Source organism: Myzus persicae, unplaced genomic scaffold (assembly GCF_001856785.1).
Source record: "Myzus persicae strain clone G006 unplaced genomic scaffold, MPER_G0061.0, whole genome shotgun sequence".
Classification (NCBI taxonomy): Eukaryota; Metazoa; Arthropoda; class Insecta; order Hemiptera; family Aphididae; genus Myzus; species Myzus persicae.
The window spans coordinates 365,554-384,334 of NW_019100526.1; the positions used below are offsets into that span (position 1 = coordinate 365,554).

An 18,781-nucleotide genomic window follows, 5' to 3' on the forward strand; every position below is an offset into this window, starting at 1 on the left:
CTCTTGGTCGTCTAATATTATAAATCTAAACGTTTTAGATTTGTTGAGATTTTACAATATCGCGACTCCCGAGGTCGATGTAAAAGATTTGAGTAACGACGAGTCAACAAAATGATGATTGAAATGTCCAACACAATAGTAGGTATATAATAATATGAATTATTCAATACCTATTTAATATTCATTAATATTGTTCATTCTTTCTAATACTTCAAAATGTGTAGAAATGGGTTTATGTTTTATTATTTATTATATCTACGACGTATTTAAACATAAGTTGCGTAAATTATATTATTTCATACTCCATATTGTACTGCGATTTGCAGACTGTCCACTCCTGTGCAGTGTTCGTCGATATTATAAAATAATACCTAATATGAATAAAAGTTTCTTTTTTTTAAAGCTCCCCCTCGCACATTTCTGCATCTCGAATTCACGACGTTTTTATAGTATAGGTACACGTTGGTAGTTATTTATCAAGCTCAGAAATATAAGAGACTGAATATTGCTCACCAGCGCAGGTAATTACATGAATAATATTATTATTACACGTCGAATACACACGAAATGGAACAGTAAAATGGACTACAATTTACAACGTGCAAAAACGAGTTTTTTTGTTACGAGCGCCCAACATCGCTGATATATTGTGTGTATAATATTCTATAATATATTATACATATGTATATACACATTACACTTATTTATTATAATGTATAATTACAGGAAGACAAAAACAAAACGAATCATTCCTGTACGAACTGCTGTACTGATACGCTCCTGCACACCACGGCCCCACCACTCGGTACGAACATACCCACACTCACACACGCCAGACCTTGACCATTATTATTATCATTTCTACTACTATACGAGTATTATTATTATTATTAAATAGGTATTGGATTGAGAATCGATCAGTTATATTTAATGAATTCACGCCGCACTACGTGAACTCCACATTATCTACATAGGATACCACCGTCGGACCTACTGCAGAGGTATATTTTAATGTTAAAGTATTAAAATAATAATAATAATCATAATGTATATTTATATTATTTTAATAATGTTTCTTCCTAGGTATGTTTAAAATGAGATTTTTTTTATATTATATTATTATGTTTATTTACACATGTTACTTGTTAGTGTAGTTCTACAACTTAATCATGTAATATGAGTAGTATGAGGATTACGCCACTACCTCTAAGTATTTATTTTACATACATAATTAATATAATATGTACAACAAAATAATTTCCTCCTAAGTGTTATTAAACTATAAACACAGTCAAACTTGGGATCAGATATCTAATCATCGACATGAATAGGATTTAATTATAAAATTTAAAAAAATTTAAATTATGGTTGTGACTGGACTCATGAACACAAGGCTAACCTAGGCAGTAATATTTTTTATGTTTAACAGGAAATCAAATGGTCTTTCTATTAATTGATATTTTAGTTTTGATAGGAACAGTCTAATTTTTTTTATGTTCAATTTTCCTTTAAAAACTACATCTTGTGTTTATATATTTTTAGATGTGGTCAAAAATGTTGCTGTTAAGTTTAAATATTTACATTCTACTGTCAATAGTGGATGGCAGTAAAATCATTTTTTTGGATACTGTGGTGAAGAAAAATCCTATTAATGAGACCTTAGCTATGAATGAAAATGGAACTATGAACGAAATCGGACTCATGAGTTCTATGTTTATAGAAAAAATGACTAATGAAACTAGACCTATGAATTCTATATTCCTAGATAAAATGACTAATGAAACTAATGCACCAACAAATAAACCTATGCACATAAATACAATAATGAATGAAACACTTAATATGAATGAAACTAATACAATGAATGAAACTAAACCTATGAATGAAACTAAACCTATGAATGAAACTAAACCTATGAATGAAACTAAACCTATGAATGAAACAATTCAACAACACGTACAAAACTCAACTTCAAAGGCAGACGTAAATTATTTTATCACTAATTTTGTATTGTATTTGTTGTTAATTATACTTTGAAATTTCAGACATTGTCTATAGGTTTATTAGATGCAACATTGAATATTGACAGATCAATTGAAAGTTTACAATCACATAGCTCTAATCATGATCACAATATAGTTATATCTCCGATATGTATAGCAGCTGCTTTGTCACTTGTCCTTCTGGGAGCTCATGGTGAAACTAAAACAGAAGTTGGTAAATTGTTTGGTTATGATGAGATCACAACAAGCCATTTATCTGACAAGTGAGTCTGTAAATTTTATTTTGGATCTAAACTCTAAAAATATTTTTTATATATTTATAGTAGTAACCAAAATTTTAAGGATTTGGGATTATTATTAAATTACTTTCAAGTTAACTCTGGTGAAAAATTGGGCACAGAAGTTAACCTAGCAAAAGCAATATTTGTTCAAAATGGTTATAATATTACAAAAAATTTTATAAAAGCAGCTGAAGACTATTTAAAATCCAAATTGATTACAGTTAACTTCAAATCAGACGGAGAACACACAAAACATATTATAAACCAGTACGTATTAATCACTAACCATACATGAAATACAAAAGGTCATAAAGTTTTAGTTAATTAATTTTCTTTGAAACATTTCGGTTTTTTGTTGTAAATGTTTAGTTTATTTTTATTAATATATTTATAAACCTGATAATGTATGTTAGTTTTCTGCTCAGTTATTGTTTCCTATTTATAATATATATACCATATTTCTGAAGATCATAAATATAAACATATACATTTATTTTAGATTCTTATGTATTAACTGTAAAATCTTAGGGCCTATAATTAACTGAATGATTAATTGATCATAGATTATGAATTATTTCACTAACTAGTTTTTCATTTTCAAATATTACATTATTTCAATCTTTAGTATTGATAAATTTAATGAATATTTTATTTATTGAATTTTATCAATTTTGAATTATAAATTTTAGTTTTTAAAAACTTTGGTCACCTATTATTCTATTAATCAATTTTTTTTTTTTTTTTGATCATCTCAAATTACTATAATTATGTTTTATAAAATATATTATTAATTATTTTGTCACAATTTTATATTAGAAAACATTTACTAAGTGATGCACACAAAAAAAGAGATATTAAAGACTAATGCAATTTATTAGTTTTTAAAAACCGTTATCAAAACCTATATTAAAACTTAAACTGAAATTTCAAAGTTTATTTAATTTTTAATCAAATATATATCTTTGAAACTGAATGTAGGATAAAATTAATACAATGAACATTTTTAGATTTATTATGTTATGTAACAATTTTTTTATTTAAATAGATGGGTGTCTAATCAAACACGTGGAAAAATCAATGACATATTGCCTGACATTCCTTCAGCTGATACCAAGACCATTATTGCAAGTGCTTTATATTTCACAGGCGAATGGGAGAACCCATTTTTTATCAACTATACCAGAATGTAATTCAAAATATTATAAAAGTTAGTTAAAATATTAACATTTAACTGTAATAAATTTTATATTTAATTTTAGAAAACCATTTTGTTATGGATTAATCACTGGTGATAGAAAATCACCAAGACCAAACAAAGATTGCATATACGTCCCAATGATGGTTGGCAGTAGTGAAGTATTGTTTCATAAAAATGAAGGACTAGAGTTTAAAGCCATTGGGCTACCATATAAAGGCAATCAATTTATAACATATTTTTTGCTTCCCGACACAAATGTCAGTTTAAGCAGTGTAGTAGCTAAAATGAACGGAAAAACAATCAGAAACATAACTAGAAATGCTAGACTCACAGAACTCACATACTTTGTGCCTAAAATGACTCTTAAGTCTTTGACCAACCTACGACCAGTTTTGCAGGTACATATTTAACTTAGTTTTCAATGCAATTTGACTTTAATGTATCTGTTGTTTTTGTTTTTAGAATTTAGGAATTAACAAAATGTTTGACCCTTCAAAGGCTGATTTATCAAATATGGCCACAGATCCAGGTTCTTACATTAGTGACATTTTACATCAAGTTGAAATTGATGTCAATGAAATTGGTACCGTGGCATCGGCAGCTACTGTAGTAACTATCACAAGAGGAGGCCAGACTGTTTTTAATGTAAACAAGCCATTTATATTTTTTATTCATCATGTAGAAAGTGATACGGTAGTATTTTGGAGTACTGTATATAAGCCTACGCCATATTCATTGACACCACCAAATTTAAATTCTTTTAAAAAAACATAAATCCCTATTAGTGTAATTTGAAATATTTTTTATTTTTTTTATTGTAATCTTGAATACTTATACAAATATAATAATATATATGTTATGTTACTTCACAAATGATCAGTGCATTAATCATTATGAACAATTTTACTTTTTAGCAAATGTAATTTTCATCGCATGAGTAGGTGTGATCTTGAAACCATTTAATGATAGCTTGGCAGTATTTGATTGGTGTTCATTTTCGAACTCAACAAAAGCAATATCGTGTCTGTTTGGTACAAGTCGCACTTCTTTGAATCCAGGGAATCTACAGGAATTAAAATAATTCATATTAAGCTCAATTACATACAAAACAATCACACAAAACATACTGGTTGAACAACATAGATAACATCATCTCAGTCGTTTCGTCAGGAAGGTTGGTCAAGAAGAGAATCTGGTTAGGCGGTTGTTCAGGTACATCTGTAGAAGAACAAGAATTAGTTTTGTAACAATGGCAATACATTTAATGCAAAACGATTAGTATAAAGAATACTCACTACCACCAGATACACCCCCTGGGTTGTTTTGTTGTGCCAAAGCACGAGCCTGTTCTTTAGCTGCTTTACGTCTCTTTTTTGCTTCTTCGTCATCCTTGGGCTTCTTGGGTTTTTTCTGGCGCTCAACAAAAGTACCTTTCATTTTTGCAATTATATCTGATTCTGATTTAGCAAATTGAATACGCTGAAAAATATAATAAAAATCATTCTTCTAACACTACTAGTGTATTTTTTGATTATACACATTATACAGTATAACATTCAATTTTTTATTAAACTGGTATAGGATCAGTGTTTATATTACAAATAAATGTCCTACCTTGAAACTTATATTACATGTAATTAATCTTGATGACTAGAAGTAAAATATCTGAGTGTCTGGTATGTACTGAGTTACATTTTATACAATTTGATACAATTATAATTAAAATACAAGAACTTTATCGAATTTAGATAAACAATTAGGATACATAGAAAAGAATATCTGTTTGTCAAGTGTGTGGAAAAGATATTATTCAATCAAATTGTATGTAATAAAAACTAAATTAAGAACATAGGAATATAAACCATTTATTAAAACTGCTAGGTTTATAAAATTCATTACAATTTTACACGTAATTATATTCTGGGAAAAAGTTTGTTTACTAGGGTGAATGACAAGATGATTGATGACCTTGGTAAAATACTAGAAGTTTTTATAATTTGCAGTATTTGAAAAGTTTACTTGAAAACTGAATTTGTTTACTGTGGAAAAAACAAAGTTAATTTGGTCCTTCATTTAAATTATAGTTAAATACATTTTTACAATTTAAGACACAATAAGGTAAAATAAGAATGCTTGACCATCACTCTGCACTCAAGTATCAAATAAACAAACTAAGCCAAAGCATAATACATGGGCGCAAACTATGGAGCTAAAACATTGCTGTATCATGTTTAATAAAACCTAAAATGTTGAGGTCCTTCACCAATGATCATGTGGAGGTCGAAATTCAGGGTAGGATAAACAAAGATTTCAAAGTCTTTGAAAAGGAAGCGACATTCAAAAGGAATGCCATCAAGAAAGTTTAATAATTAATACAGACACACAACTAGAAAAGGTTATAGCATGGCATCTACTTAAATTACAGATAAGGTATAGCTGTTCCAGAGGTAAACATATTCAGTTTTGATTAGAGTAAGTGAACGGTATCATTGATTTTTATATCATCAGTAAACTGAAAGAGTATTAAATAAAAGTTTAAATTTGTCGATATCATCATGCAGGAAAAATTTTGATACAATAACATGGTTTTAACAGAATTTTAGTGGCACTCGACGTTTCATCTTTGGACTAAGATATTCCCCCCTCCATCAATATATATTGTTAATAGATTGGAAAATAGGTTCTTTAATTTTAGCCAATATGTATGATCATTTATCGATTATCATTATTCACGTTTAATTTAATGGGTAATGATTGATAAACCAAAGTTATATAAAAGTATTATTGAATTACATTTGTACATTAATTGAACAATTTGTACAATTATTTAATGAAAAATCTAGTAAACAGTACCTACTTTTATTGATTTATAGGTATTTGTAATTTGTATATTGTTTAATATTTTTGATATTTAGTTTAGTGAACTTTTGTATTGGCAATAGTGTTATTATAACATATAGAATTATAATAATGTATTTATATTTATTTGTTCAATTAAATTATTAATTTAATAATTTGTAAATTTATTGATTTGAATTGCATAATATTATTGTTTAATATTTTTGCTTTTAATTTTTTGTCCGGGGGAGGAATCGTCCTGTTTTGAGAGAGGGGAAATGGCCTAGATTCAACTTTAATATATAAGGTATTAATACTTACCATAGGCTTATCATAAAATGGAAACCCTTGCATCGCACGTAGAGCGTTTGTAGAACTGGTTATATCTTTAAATATAACAAACGCTTGTCCATTCATTTTAATACCTTTCATTGCCACAATATCGAGTATTTGTCCAAATTGTGAAAATATTGCGTACAGTGATTTCTTTAAGTCTTTAAAAATAAAAATTATAAAGAATGTAAATAATCATTACATATTTAAGAACAATACAATTGTCTTAAACAACTATTATTCAAAATTAATTGACTCCTATATAAGCTTACCATCTTTTTTTATTTTTTCGTTTAAGTTGTTTATATAGATAGTATGATTCGGACGTGTGTCCAACATTTTTACACAATTTCTAAAAGATAAAAATAATTTTGTCAATTAATACAACATAAAATATTATGGTATAATGAATAAAATAAAAAGCTAATAGGTAATCATCATAAACGTGTGTGCATGCTGTTTATTAAACAATATCTTTGAACATTTGTTGGTAAAGACATAATGTGCATAGAAATAGAATATTATTTCATCGAGATTATGTCGGCAATATGGCAGGTATAGAAGACCTATGGTGCCAAAGTTTCGATGCGGAGAGTTGAATGACGTGTTTTCAAACATTTTTTTTCAAGAAAACACATCGCCGACACAATGTTGTTGTGGATGAAAACCTCAAGTCCTCAAACGTACTCACCTAATCAGTTATGTACAGACGAAGATATCTCTCTGGTGTTGGAAGGCGAGGGTAAAGGTAGATTAACCGAATCACTCTAAAGTGAACCTGTGGATACAAACAATTCACTCTTCAGTAAAAACTAAAAGGTAAATCTAGAACATGACAGTTTTCGAATTCGGCATTCGGCATCCGGAACTTTGGTAACGATAACGAAACGCACATCATAAACAAAACGGCGTCGTCTAATCAAAATCAGTCCGGCCATCGTTGGCTCGTAGCTCATCATTGCTTAGCATTGACTAGTCATGATAAACGACGTTAGATGGCGCTGCTAATCGTAAATTTCATGAACATAATATAACAATATATTATAATATGTATTATATTATGTTATTATAATATTCATTTTATGCATTTATATTTTTATTTAATTTATTAATAATAATTATTAATATTAATATTTATGTTTTATGTTTATATGAATATCATAATCCATGGATAATGTTATTAAAATTTATAATACCAGTGAGCAGTGAAAAACTGAGAAGATAAGATGACAAGTTATTTTTCTAGCAAATTGACCGTTAGAAGTTATGTTAGTAGGTATTTTACGTTCTTACTTATTAATCGTGCTTATTATACATTTAAAATATTATAATTATTGTATTCGGACAATATCCGAGTGCTTTAATCAAAATGGTACTTGTATATTGGTTGTTCAGTGTTATTTAGTAGACAGTAATTCATATTTGTACCTAGCCACCTAGGTATATGATAACTAAATTATAAATCAAGTTTTATTTTTTGTATCTTCTTACAATTACATTGTTTTAAACTTTTAAATAAAGCACTAACCAGTAACCACCAAAAAAAACCCGTACTCAATATAGTTCGACTAGCGGGAGAAAATTGATTGAGAGATTAAAAAACTTAGTAAGAAGAGAAAATGATTCAACGTAAGTACCATTATCAACAAAATAATGCAAATTCAAGAGACTATTAATGCATTTTGGCTTAAGTTGAACTTTAACTCCAAATAAACTTACTTAAAAAATAAAACCATCACCATGCACATGTATATTTAATCTTTTACAACTTTTATTTTATAAAACTGTGAAGAGCCTTGTGTTCAATTTTCAAGCATTTTGACTTAACGAATAAAAATGTATTAATGTTCATACAAAAAAAACTAAACAAAATTTTTAATTCAAAATGTCTATAAATATTACAAAACTAGTCAAAATATTTTGAAAATTTGATCATGTATAGTAAATGATAAAATAAACATTTAGTGAAAATTTCAAGTATCTACTAGTTATCCGATCTAGTCGTTCGTATTTGAAGTATAACATCGAGTACGACAAAATAAGAAAATAGTAATAGTTAGATGATGAGAATACATTTGTTAATTTATTGGCAGTGTTTGCCGCTTACTACAATATAGATTATAGGTAGTTACTAGTTATACTAACTAATACCTTTAACTATATAATTTTAAATTTATACTTTTCCGTGTGTATCGTATCAATCTTGTTTTTCTCTTAGTGTTAATTTAAAATGTTGAGATATTTTTGAAAGTAAAACTTCTTTACAAGTTTCAAAAAAGGTGTGAGTGTGTGACCGTTACGCTCAGGTGATACACCCCGAAGACAGTTGCAGGTTCGATTTCGGTCAGCGAAATCTGACTTTTTGCATTCTTATTCTGGTATATTCAGTATCTTTTTTACTAAACCAACCATATAGACATATAGTACACGTATACGTATGTTTTCTAACGGTTTTTTTCGTACCCGCCGTAAAGAAGTTTCACTCCATTCTCACGTGCTCACAACACCCAATTTTTTTTAACCATTAGCTTAACTGTATGACCATTAGCATTTTGTATGGTGGTTACGGTTTATTAAGGAACTCCTTGTATGTGGGTCGAAGATTCATTACCAAAAAGCCAGGTGGTCACCGATCCGGGAGCTAGTGACACCGGACGATGCTTGACCGCAACATACATATTTAGTGACTACGGCTGACCACCGCGCCACACCAGACCGCCTAATTTTGAGATTTATTTTATAATAAAATTGTTTTATTTTCGATATTTTTAAATAACATTCAAAAGAACATTATAGAATCTATAGGTTTTTTTTCAGTGGTATTTTTGGATTCTTGTTTTGGCCATTTTGCGACGTAAAACTTAAGTCATCAGCAGTGGTGTAGTCGTAATGGAGCCCTATAAATAAATAAACAAGATAATTAAAAAAATATATCTACCTATTTGTTTTCAAAATTCCCAAAAAGAAGGCACGTTTTTGCTCTAAATTCAAAATCAGAATTTTCTTTCAAAGGAATGCTAATGAAGTTTAAAAAGTGTTTTGGACGAAATGTAAATTTGCATTTTCTATAGAGCATAAGATAGACTTATAGAATATAATATACTGTAAGGTGGCATTGTATATAGCTGCATTTAATTTGTTTTATTATATTATATTTAGTTAGGTACTTATAGGTAACTTATGTACATTAGTATATAAGCGTGTGCATACTGCATAATCTTAATTAAGGCCTCTGAAAACTCTATACATTTTTCATCAAAACGACCTTATAGTGACTGACAGAAATTAATGTATTTCTAGTAGTTCGATTAAAAAAATGTAAAAATTTTTGGTTTGATAATGAAGTTTACTTTGCATATATTCAATATTTTTAATAGTTTTTAATATTATAGTTGATAGGTAAAATTGAAAAAATAATCAATTTTATTACCGTCAATAATTTGCTGAAATTGAAAAGTGCTCCGATTGATGCAAAGTTATATTGTTTATGCATTCCAACATCTTTACATTTTTGAAATCGGATCTTTAGTGATCATTAACGACGCACACAAAGAAGAACAGTGACCACAAGGATCAAAACAATTGCCTAAACACAACTCCTTATAAATGACACTTTTGCAGGGGCCCTTAATTTTAAATACATGCAGACAAGTAGTCCACTTTATAATTTGTATCCATTACACGACAATTGAATTATAACTTAAATATAAATAAAAATGTTTTTAATTTAGGGTATAACTATACAAGGATATTAGATAAAAAAGAGATTACATAAGTAATAATAATTATAACCATAGAGATGCGTGCATTTTACATGCGTACATGTCATATTTGTGATGTGTCGTTTTGACCACAGATATATAAACATACATAAATATGTTTATATATCTGTGGTTTTGACATACAGAAGTTGTTATTATGATTAGTTTTTATGTGATTGTGATATGAATGCAAAAGCACGCTTCAATGCAAAGATAACATTAACAGATTAAAATGATACCTAAAAAGTAAAGACTATAGCTACTGGGACTCGGTAGTACATACATATATTAGTTTTATTTTTTTGAATAGTACCTACTACAGTACTACCCACCTATGCTGTATTGCTATTCAAACGATTTAGGTACCCATTGCACTTGTAAATGGGGAGGATGTTGAACCTGGAGTATAGAGGCCCGGCTATTTTATGGACCTGTTTAATAAATTTGTAATTTTTTATTTTTTACTAGGAATACTTATTTCATATTAAATAATATTTTATGTATCCCCCAAAAATATTTTTTACAAGGAGTAAGGACCCATAATTTGATGTGAGGCTGTGAGAGTCTGTAGGTTCCTACCTAATAATATAATACTAGTAATACTATACTGTACTCAGCTGTAGGTAGTCGATTAGTCTAATCTTAACAACCAAACTGTACGGAAATACGTCATCAGTGTTAAAAATAAACGTACACATATCCATTAATATTGTTTTAGTAATTAACAACGGTATGACGTCGTATTCTCTCATTTAATAATCGGTAGTTCGGTACCTATTCGGTGAAGTATTGTGAGAGGTGCAGAATGCAGATATATTATTAATTATACATTTATACGTATTAAGTACGCCAATTCGCCATTATTATAAAAGTGATAATAATATCATCATCAGTGGACAGTTCATATCATATGGCATTATACATATGTGATATGTATGTAATAAATATATAGCAGGCCAAGTGTATGTTAGCGTGTATTGACCCCGACAGAAGAGTCAACCGGTTACACTTCTGGATGTGAATAATATATTTTATATATATATAAGCGAGTTCATATTTTATCGTTAAACAACTATTAGTATCGCATTATATATTTATATATAAGTAATGTTTGTCAACTGATAATATTTCCAGAAGTCACGTCTCGGTCTCACCATTAAATATCTATTCCGAGTTCTGAAACTTGGAGTTCATGAATAATTATGATTATAGCCTATAGAGTTTAGGCATAGAATGTATTCACATATTATAGACTATAGTAACAACTAATAACTAATAAGTAATAACAATATGTTATTCTATCAAATATACAGTGACTTATAACTTATAAGTTAAACATTTTAGTACATCGACACATCTTATGTATGGACTATAGATATGCATTAAACGATTTAGTACCCAGAATCTTAGGTTTAACTGGATTCGTAAATTGGTGATTATTTACATTCATAAAATAAATACAAAATATTTATAATTTATATATTTTTTAATTTTATTCAATCATAATAGATACTTATATTACCTATGTTATCAGTGATCCGTGTAGTATCCGGTCGTGTTACCTGTTATTCTGTTAAAAAGTGCAAAACGCAAACGACCAACAATTTTTTTTTACCTAGGTGATTAATGATGTGCAAACAACCACAGCCTTATACTACTACAGACAAGAACTGTGTATATAACAACAGCATGCTGGACTGCGTAACAACATAGCGCAGTGATGTAGGCTGTTTATAACACGAAAAAATACAATTACCTATTTATCTATATATCATACTCTGCTACCCCGCATTACCTTACTCAGTAGTAATCGAGTAACCAAAAAGAGCCCTCTATGTTGTTACGCTTTCCATAAACGTAATTACTGAAAGGGTTCGCGGTTAAATATTTGTATGATATATATACTATATAGCCCTACCCTATCCTACAGTACAAGAATGAAAATATTAATCTAATTATTATTATTTTACACAGTTTTAGTTAAAGAACGTTTTGATTTTTAACTTTTAAGAATTGGAGTCTTCTTAGTTTTGTACTTTTGTATCAGCATTTGATAATATGTACCTATAGTACTAATAATGTACTATAATATATGACTATAATATTATTATACTCGTAATTCATATAGAGAATACATTTGATATTTCAATGTTATTAATTATTATTGTAATGACTTACAATAAACTATAAACAATCAAGAGTGTAACATTTTTCTTATTTTGTTTGATAATCTCTAATTATAAATCTTTTTCTTTTTTTACAAGTAAATATTCTTCAATATGTAAAAGAATATTTTGGCATAGGTGATGTTTTGAATAAAAAAAAAATTATTAAAATAAAATGAAATAAAATTTACGAAAATTCAGACAAAAGCTTCTGTGAAGTGCCCGACCATGTTGCATTGTTGCAACTGCGGAATGGCGGCATATGAATTATATACACTCATTATAGTTCAGTGGGTCGCGGTAGTTGTGGAGAATAGAGTGCATGTGTCTGTAGACAATTTCGGCAATATTTTTTACTGTCTGGAAAGAAAAATCTTTATGGAGAGTATCATTTAAGATGTATGGGGTTTTGGTTATTTGACTTAAGCATTTGGATTAAAATACTTGGGTTTTAATAATCAAATTGTAAATCAAATAGTTGTATAGTGTATAGCTAGTAGCAGGTTAAATTACAAATCTAAATAGTTTAGTCAGGGAAGTATAGTTTATATAGTTGTATACAGCCTATATTAAACATTATTAAGCTGTATGTCTGGATATAATTGTATAAATATCAAGTATACAATATATTATTGAATGCGTACAACCGCGTAGTCGTAGTGTAATCTTTTGTCTGATTGTAATCACACTAATAACAAATCCATAGAATATATTTTCTAAAATTTGAACGACTGGCTATTTTTAACATTTTATTAAATTAAGTACCTATAGGTTATTACTTAGTTCTAATTAGCACCTATTTATAATTGATATCTACTTCGTTATTAACGAACACTAAACAATTCAAGCAATTCGATTTTATAAACATAAATGTGCCTATAAGCATAAAAATATTTAATTTTCACTGTTTGTATAGTCCTAAAGAATTGGTAGTTGATGTCTTAGTTGATTTTTACTCATCAATAATATTATATCAAATTCAAATTATTAATATTAGATATTATTTTATTATACGAAAACCTATTTGAAATATAAATTGGACAATTTATTGCCCATTGATACATTAATATTAAACACAAGTTCCTATGTACTACCTAAAAGGCCACAACATTAATGAAAAAAGGTATACCACAATGTATTTGTCATAATAACGACTACCTACCTAATAATCTATATTATAAGGATGATATTTTATAAATCAACAATATTCAGTTTGGTAATCGGCCATCATGGTAATAATCATGTAAACTGTATAGGTACTATTATAAACTAGTATGTCCTAATATACAATAATTATTCCACTAGGTCGATGTGTTTTTGAATTTCTTTAAATATTTTTATGGAACGTTTCTTCCTACGTCCATATTATGTATGCGTTATTTTATACACAGACTAGCAGTACACGCCTATGAGTATAGGTACTAGTATAGTATGGATCAATGATAAATTAAATTTAACTGAATAAATTATATATATTTAACTAAGTATGCATTTTATTTTCTTGGTATGTGATTATTAATAAATACTAAATAATATTATGGATGAGCGTTAAATATTTTATTTATTCAAATGAATAGGTATTTAAATGTTAAATTAAACTATATTTTATATTTTAAATTGTTAATATTAAATAAATATCTATAATTCACATGTAAAGCCATCATAAAATATATCTCAGAAATCGAAATGCAAATGTTAGAAAACAAATTCAGTCTACAGTGTCAACTGTATATACACCTAATTCTTTGAATGCGATGTATAATACAATAAAAACTCAGAACTAGTGACTTGAACTATCTGGCAAAAAACAAAATAGTACACCTACACTCTGACATTTCCATGCCTATAAATACACATTTGTTGTTTTTACTCAAATAAACTATACCATAAAGACACTGAGATAGCGAGATACGACTATAGTCTCTAAGTTTAAATAGAAAAATAAATTGAATTTCTATATTTTAGACACCTCACTGCAGGTACAAACTAATACTTAAACATAAATACCTAGGTAGTTGATAAAAACATTATTTTATAATTCAATTCAAAATATTAAATAATATCCTTTGTTGATCTACTCTTATTATTTGTATTAATTTGTGTGTATCTGAGATATATCGATATATACCTTTCTATATGTATCAAATATCGATACATCGAATTAAATTCAGTTTGGGCATCGTTATGTATCTCTACTGTATATGTGTATGTGTAAATCATAATGGTTTGTGATTTAGAAATGAAATAAATTGCAATTTAATAATATTTATTTAGAATTTATAGTTTTGACTGTTTCGAGTTTCGATGGTTTTGTTGTTTCAATATCTTCCGATTAGCCTTGCAGTAAAAAAATGAATAAATGATTAACAAAGTAGGTAGTAGGCTAACCTAATCTGTCTTCTTTATGTGTACTTGTTGGGGGAGGAGGAGTTATTTGACAAACATTTTGAGGGAAATAACTGTATCCAAGTCTCTAATTTGCGAAAATACAATTAATCGTAGGTATACAGCTTACATATTTTTAAAAATATGATTAAAATCATTTCAAATGTATTACTGCTGCAGGACGATTCCTTTTACTATGTTCTTCGTGTTTATATAAATTACACTTATTCAGTAGGTATACTTACTTTCTCAGTTTCTTATAAAATTTAAATTTATATACCCAAGTTATAGAGATTTGATAATTATTTTAAAAGTTCAATCTAAATTTTAAGGTTACCTACCTATATAGTTATACTTACTAGTGTTCGCCTGGATGTATGAAAGGATAAAGCATCAATTTTCTTCTAGAAATATTTTTTTTCGTGTTTTTTATTTTATCTTCGCAGTACTCATTTTTATTTTTATTTTTAATTAATTTTTTTATCTTGGGTTCGTAAAAGATATTTTTCAGAAGGGTAAATCCGTACATTCATATAACGAATAAAAATAAAACCGCATGTCCTCGGCCACGTTCATGGTCGTTTAATCCTGACTATAGGCACTTTATTTACATATATTCGACATTATAAAAATAAACCTATAGTCGATAAACGCCATGAATTTGGCAATTATTTTGAATGTCCACACGTCCTCATAAACTTAATGTATAACACATTTTGACAATTTATAATTCCCATCTTATTATTTTGTAACATAGCCAATTGGCAAGCGAAAATAAAATAATAGGTTTACATAATATTATTTTGTAATTATACTAATACATATATAATATAATATACTTAAATATTGTATTATGTTTAGAAAAAATTATGGATCAATTTGTTATGATGGGCCATATCCACATATACTGTTAGTCTATAGATAATACTGTAAGCAATAATTGTAGTGCAGTACAGCCTACAGCTATTATAACTTATAACTAGAGTCCGGATTTGTATGCACTCAAAAGGGCAAAAATAGTATGCATTTATGCATCAAAAAACTTCAAAATATGCACTTGATATGCTCTTATTTTTTTTAATAATATGCAAAAATATGCTCTTATACCCAAAATATATGCATTTTAATATTTTTTTTAAAATTTCTTCCATAAATTATAATTCAACAAAATTAGATAAACTTAATTTTTTCATTATAGACATTGACTTTAAACATTTATTAAAGAACAGTAAATATTTAATAAAGAGCAATCCATGTTTTTACTAAAGTTTGAATAGTGCTTCGACTTTTCGGCATTTTAAAATTTATAAATTGTAATGAAATGAAAATTTTAATTTATAAATTTACGGAACGCGAATTACGAAATGATAAATGGGCACTAGTGCACAATTTACTGGCGATAACATACGGAGAATAACATTTATTTCCCAAAAATACGTAATGAACTAATAATTTCAACGATGAAATTGAAACAAAATAATTGGTTTAATAAACTTTTATACAAAATATGCTTGAATATGCAAAAATTTTCAAATATGCAGTCATCTCTAAAATATGCATTTAACTATATGCAAAATAAACTTTTTTCTATGCATTATCTGTTACACAAATCGTTCACATTTCTTACTCCCATCGAAATGCATACACCCATTACAAATATATAAATGCATACAAATCCGGACTCTACTTATAACTTATAATTAGTTACCTAAGTAATATAATTACATATTCACCTAGGTTTGTTGTACGTCTTTAAATTGCTGTGCTTTGCAGTTGTAAACAAGAAATTTTCCTGTAAAATAGCAGATGAGTTGTATTAGTAGACTAATTCCTGGTTGCATGGACCTTCACTAAACATTTAATGAATCAATAATTAATTAATGGTCCCTTAAACATGATTTATTTGATTTAGTGGCCTATGATTGGTCCATTAAATTTTATTGAACCATTAAATTAATCACCTTTCTATGCAACCCGGCATGGGAGTTTGAGAATATTAGGAACTAGGAAGTATGTCTACCTCTACTAAAGCTTATGTGGTTTATTAAAAGAATATGAAATTTTCTCTTATTCAAATACTATAAAATAAAACACTGCCGACGCTTCATAACTGCAGCAATTGCCATTCCCAAATGCCACTCGCTGTATTTTTTTATAGCTTTGAAATTATTCTGTCTATTAAATACATTACGATAGCACCGTACTGTCACCGAGTGAGTTTTATGGCGTTTACTGTTTATGATATACTTTTAAATTGTATTATCTGTTATGTGTAAATATACTGCACTCGTCTTTCGACGCTCCTTGGATTCTGCTATTTAATGAGTAATGACTAATAACATAATGACTCATAAACAACCAAAGGCGACAAAAGAAACAACCTTTCATTAAGTCTTCATAGTTCATCATAAATAACAACCAAAATAGATTTCTTTTAAGTCGTTCATTGATGATATTGTATAGTCCTAGAAATTATGGGCAATATAATCGTTTATAATAAACTGCAGTAAACACTTAACACTACAGTACTACACTACCTACGTCCTACAATCTACATTATACATAAGTTGTAACTACTAACAATTATAATTTATAATTATTGTTTATAACCGACGGTTATTAACCGTATACGGGGTCGTACTACAATAGCAGTACTTAGCAGTAACAATTATAGTACAATTATATAACAATACGCAACATAATATATTAATTAAATAGTAATCAATACTGTAATTATATCAATTGAAACCAAATCATCGATTGTTAAAAAATAATAACAATATGCACTGTGCAGTGAGTGTTTAATCGTAAAGTAGTTGAGTGTCTGGCACACGCATAATAATATTAATTAGGAATTACGCATTGTACGAACAGCGGTCAGCGATTTTATAATATACGACATACGTACTGTATAAACGCAAATATACAACACTGAAAACTCGATAAAATATTACATCGCGGATGATGGACACTATTTATACTATTGAGTAATGAGTATAGAGTATAGACGATAATTATTGTTCCCGCGTCATCGTCGGAAAAGGAAGTGGAAAAAAACCATTCGTCACAAAATCCGTCGTCTGGCTTTATTTACCTTGGACGTGTTCAGTGTAGTTGAGCTCTCACGCAGTGAGTCAGACAGTCAGTTTTATAAACTTACAATATACAATATTATATTCTATAAAAAATAAAAATACCTCGTCGGCGGCGCATCATCGTCATTAATCTAATAATGTGATAATTTATAATATCTATTATTATTAGTTATTACCTATATATATTTGTTATGCACTTATGCATGTATATAGATTATAGGCATATAGCAATAGCGATGCGCAGCCGCACAAATCCGATTTGTGTATTTTGAGAGGAAATTTTATTTAATGAATTTATGATAGATACCTATGTGTCCGCGTAGAAGCAAATCGACGATCATGATTCGTGTTGATATTATATATATTTATATTAGTTAGCATATATAGAACATTATATAATTAAAAATCCGTAGGTAGCTGTAGGTCGATGTGCTATGTACAGTGTAGTAGTATACCTACATATAACTAACACAAGTATATTATTATAGTAAACACGCCTTTCGCGTAGAATATATGTATATTATACATTTTTGTACTTTAAAAAGCACAAAAAAATAAAATTGTTTTAAAAAAACATAATTACACTGATTAGCTATGTATTTGTGGCTGACCAGTTCGGTTAAAGAAAGTGGTTTTTACTTTTTAGGGATCACGGTTATATAGAGAATGGAGATGATATTTGCCACACTTGTGGGATATTGAAGTCTTTAATACTATTGTCT

The 18,781-nt window shown here is 28.3% G+C and overlaps 2 protein-coding genes across 3 annotated transcripts; one reads left to right on the plus strand and one right to left on the minus strand.

Annotated features, from left to right (window-relative positions):
* The first annotated feature begins 898 nt into the window (after nucleotides 1–898).
* On the plus strand, nucleotides 899–4,361 carry LOC111030571 (leukocyte elastase inhibitor-like). 2 transcript variants are annotated; one of them, XM_022310125.1, is made up of 7 exons: nucleotides 899–1,001; nucleotides 1,543–1,983; nucleotides 2,046–2,266; nucleotides 2,327–2,551; nucleotides 3,330–3,470; nucleotides 3,544–3,880; nucleotides 3,945–4,361. In XM_022310125.1, the coding sequence occupies exons 2-7, from the start codon at nucleotides 1,543–1,545 to the stop codon at nucleotides 4,254–4,256; spliced, it is 1,677 nt and encodes a 558-aa protein (XP_022165817.1). In that variant the 5' UTR covers nucleotides 899–1,001; the 3' UTR covers nucleotides 4,257–4,361. The 2 variants fall into 2 exon arrangements, with proteins under 2 accessions (XP_022165817.1, XP_022165824.1); XM_022310132.1 differs by having other exon boundaries at nucleotides 2,330–2,551.
* On the minus strand, nucleotides 4,264–7,559 carry LOC111030584 (U1 small nuclear ribonucleoprotein A). Its single transcript, XM_022310145.1, has 6 exons — nucleotides 7,345–7,559; nucleotides 6,926–7,005; nucleotides 6,642–6,814; nucleotides 4,778–4,961; nucleotides 4,610–4,700; nucleotides 4,264–4,545 (listed from the first exon to the last, which is right to left on the minus strand). The coding sequence occupies exons 2-6, from the start codon at nucleotides 6,990–6,992 to the stop codon at nucleotides 4,386–4,388; spliced, it is 675 nt and encodes a 224-aa protein (XP_022165837.1). The 5' UTR covers nucleotides 6,993–7,005; nucleotides 7,345–7,559; the 3' UTR covers nucleotides 4,264–4,385.
* Nucleotides 7,560–18,781: the final 11,222 nt, after the last annotated feature.